The sequence below is a fragment of the Emiliania huxleyi genome (assembly GCF_000372725.1).
Source record: "Emiliania huxleyi CCMP1516 chromosome Unknown EMIHUscaffold_186, whole genome shotgun sequence".
In the NCBI taxonomy this organism is placed as follows: domain Eukaryota; phylum Haptophyta; order Isochrysidales; family Noelaerhabdaceae; genus Emiliania; species Emiliania huxleyi.
In genome coordinates this window covers 218,612-221,756 of record NW_005200730.1, presented here as the reverse complement: position 1 = coordinate 221,756, position 3,145 = coordinate 218,612, and the positions used below count along the sequence as shown (strand labels likewise).

At 65.0% G+C, this 3,145-nt stretch overlaps 2 protein-coding genes across 2 annotated transcripts; one reads left to right on the top strand and one right to left on the bottom strand.

Moving 5' to 3' along the window:
• Positions 1-273: 273 nt before the first annotated feature.
• Positions 274-1,578, top strand: EMIHUDRAFT_456594 (hypothetical protein). Its single transcript, XM_005782797.1, has 3 exons — positions 274-395; positions 516-640; positions 721-1,578. Exons 1-3 carry the CDS (start codon positions 377-379, stop codon positions 1,096-1,098), a joined length of 522 nt encoding a protein of 173 aa, XP_005782854.1. The 5' UTR covers positions 274-376; the 3' UTR covers positions 1,099-1,578.
• A 185-nt stretch (positions 1,579-1,763) lies between these two features.
• EMIHUDRAFT_456593 (hypothetical protein) lies at positions 1,764-2,773 on the bottom strand (the record flags this gene model as incomplete). Its single annotated transcript, XM_005782796.1, has 2 exons — positions 1,764-2,010; positions 2,081-2,773. The coding sequence occupies 2 exons, from the start codon at positions 2,771-2,773 to the stop codon at positions 1,888-1,890; spliced, it is 816 nt and encodes a 271-aa protein (XP_005782853.1). The 3' UTR covers positions 1,764-1,887.
• Positions 2,774-3,145: the final 372 nt, after the last annotated feature.

Here is a 3,145-nt window from a genome sequence, read left to right as displayed (position 1 = left end):
AGAAATACAAGAACACAAAAAAAATACAGAATAAGAACAAAACAAGAAGAAGACCAATAAAAAAAAAAGGAAATAAAGATGAGAAAAGAGAAGAACAAAGGAGTAAAGATAAAAGACAATAGGAACCAGGAAAAAAGTGAAAGGAAGAACGCTAAACAGGATAAAACAAAAAAGAAAGAATAGGACAAGAGGGGAAAAATAGAACAAATTAGAGATAAAGTAAGGAAGAAACAAAGCGAAAAATAGAAGCCCACCACCCCCCTCTCCCCCCAGGTACGTCTACCACCGCGCCCTCCAGCACCACGTGCTGCGCCCGACGCACTGGACGCACCACCGCCGCCCGCACGACCACAAGCACCTCCGCAGCCCCGCCGGCATGATCCAGCTCTACGGAGGCGCCGCACCTCCAGCCGCACCTCCAGCCGCACCTCCAGCCGCACCTCCAGCCGCACCTCCAGCCGCTCCCCGCCCTCGGTGCCGCCTCCTCCACGACACTTCCCGGACACGTCCGACAGGCGCCCTCTGCCTGCTCGTCTACGCCGTCCACGCGGCCCTCGGCGTGTCCCGCTACCCGCCCTTCTACCCGTGGCTCGCCTTTTGCTACCTCGCCTTCGAGTTCGCGCACGAGACCGCCCACAAGGCGGACTCGCCCTGATGGCTAGATCTCTCCTGGACCTCTCCTAGACCTCTCCTGGACCCTCTCCTGGCACCGTCCTGTAGGCTGACCCGCCCGCGTGGCTCGGCGCCTGCCGCGACTTCCACGTCCAGCACCACAAGACGCCGTGGCTCAACTACGGGTTCGTCTCGCCGATGTGCGACCACGTCTTCGGCACGGCGCACGGCGACTTCGCCGCGCCGTGGGCCTCGATCCTCGCCTTCGGCCCCATCCCCTTCCTCTCGTTTTTCCTCCTCCCCCCGGTCGGCACCTGCGCAGACGAGACGTCCTCCTCCGACGCCGAGTCGACGGCTGAGTCAGAGGCGAGCACGGTCCTTGCGGACAGCGAGCCGGCGCTCGCGCACGCCAAGCTCGCCGGCCAGCCGCCCGCCGAGTCGCCGACTTGCGTCCGCCACGCCTTTGTTGCCGAGGACCTGTCCTGACCGAGGACCTGTCCATACCCGGCTTGCGCGCTCCTTCGCCCTCCTTCCCCTCCCCGCCGCCAGCCGCGCCTAGCTCGCCGTCGGCGGCGGCGGATGCTCGAGGGGAGGTGCTGGGCCAGAGGAAGGGCAGGCGCGGCCGGTGAGGCCCCCTTCGCTGTGGCGGAGGGGCTGCTCTCTGTGGCCTCCCGTACTCTGGGTCTCTCTTGGGGGACTCCGCCCGCAGCCCTAGCTTTGCGCGCGGCGGTGTCCGGCATGGTGGGCAGGGAGGGGGGAGGGCCCCCGTCTTTGTGAGATTTTGCGTGCGTGGGAGCGCATGACATGGTGCGCTGCTGGGGCTCGCGAGGGTCCCGAAATCCCTCGCGGTGTCCTGTCCGTGGCGAGCCGTGACTTGTGTGACCCGCGGTTGGAGAGGAGGGCCCCGAGAGGGGCCGCCGAGCCGTTGTGATATGTGACGTTTTCTGTTGAGTGTTGTTATACACAGGCACATGGCGGCCGGACCGCGCGGCCGGCGTGTCTGGTGTCTCCGCGTCCGGGCGGGGGAGGGGCACAGGGCTCAGGGGGCCTCAAGGTCACTGTGTCACTGCGGACAGGGGTGCGTGTTGGGCCCGCGGCGCGCGCGCGTGTCGCTGTCGGTGAACGTACGTGCGTGGTCCACCTGACCCTGTGTCAGCAATGATGTCAATAAACACAGTAGCCCCTCGGCGCCTCTCGGAGCGCCCCACGTACCGGCTCAAGCGTACTGTGCCACATGCAAGCGCCCTCCCCACCGGCTGGCCGCCTCCCTCGGCCTCAGTCGACGGGTGCCGCCTCGCCCGAGGCCTCTGCCTTTGGCCGCTTTGATTTCGGCTGCTTGGACCCGGGTCCCTCGCCCTCGCCCTCGAGGTTCCGTGCTTGCCGCGCGTCGGAGAGTGCCTGTGGACGCGGCGCTATGGTCAGGTCCACCCTGCAGCAGTTGGCACTGCAGGCAGCGGGGCGCACGCACCATCCGCGCCTTGCGCTTCTTGTCCATGACCGTCTCGGCCTCTCGGCCAGCCTCGGCCTTGCCAGCCTCGGCCTTGACCTCGCGCTTGACCTCGCTCTTGGCCTCGCTCTTGGCCTCCTCGCTCTTAACCTCGGCCTCACCCGCCTCCTCGCCCGCAGCCTCAAACTGCCGGACGACCTCCTCACCCAACACACGCACAAAGGCGGCGCGCACTGTCGCCAGGTCGGACGCAGACAGGATCTCGCCGCAGGGACGGCCCGACTCGCCTGCCATAAGCTGGTCGATTCGGCCGTGCGTCTCGAGCGCGGAGCTGGCCACCTTAGCGGACACGCCGCCGAGACTCTGCCAGTGGTATGCTTCGCCTCCGTTGCGGGTGGAGAGCGAGGCGAGGCGGCCGGTCGGCGTGCGGAAGTCGACGCAGTACTGAGTGCCGATATACGGCGTGCCCTCCGAGGTCCAGCCGAACGGGGCGCCCGGCTGCGCCTTCTTCAGGGTCATGCCCTGCTTGCGGCGGGCATGCGGGTCGATGGCGTGCACGCCGGTGGACTTGCCTGGCGAGGCGAGAGGCGGAGCGTGAGAGGGCGGGGAACTACAGCGCTGCTCAGCGAAGTCGAGCCAGACCGTATCGCATTCCAACGGTGGGCCAACAAAGCGCGCAGAGCCAGGTTCGGACTTTTTGCGGGTACCCCACATTCACCTTTCTACCTTTCTACCTTTCTACCTTTCTACCTACCTACCTACACGACCTACCTACCCACCCACCTCGAGACCATACCCCCCGCCCGTCAGCTGACAGACCCAGCCTCCCGCCGACGGCACCATACGCCCCCCCCCCCCCCACGGAAAAAGTTACCCTTCATGTGACGACGGATTTTGTAGTCTAAAAATCTCTCTCTCTGTGTAGTCCCCACAATCGCTGAGAGATTTTAGAAAACCAACAAGAAATCACGACTCTCACAGTGATTTGGGCTCGGCAGCTTGGCAGCCCTCAGCCGAAGCTGGGGCCGGTCCCGTAGCCGAGAGAGCCCGCGCCGATGAGTTCGACGCGGTCGGGGGGGGCCTGCG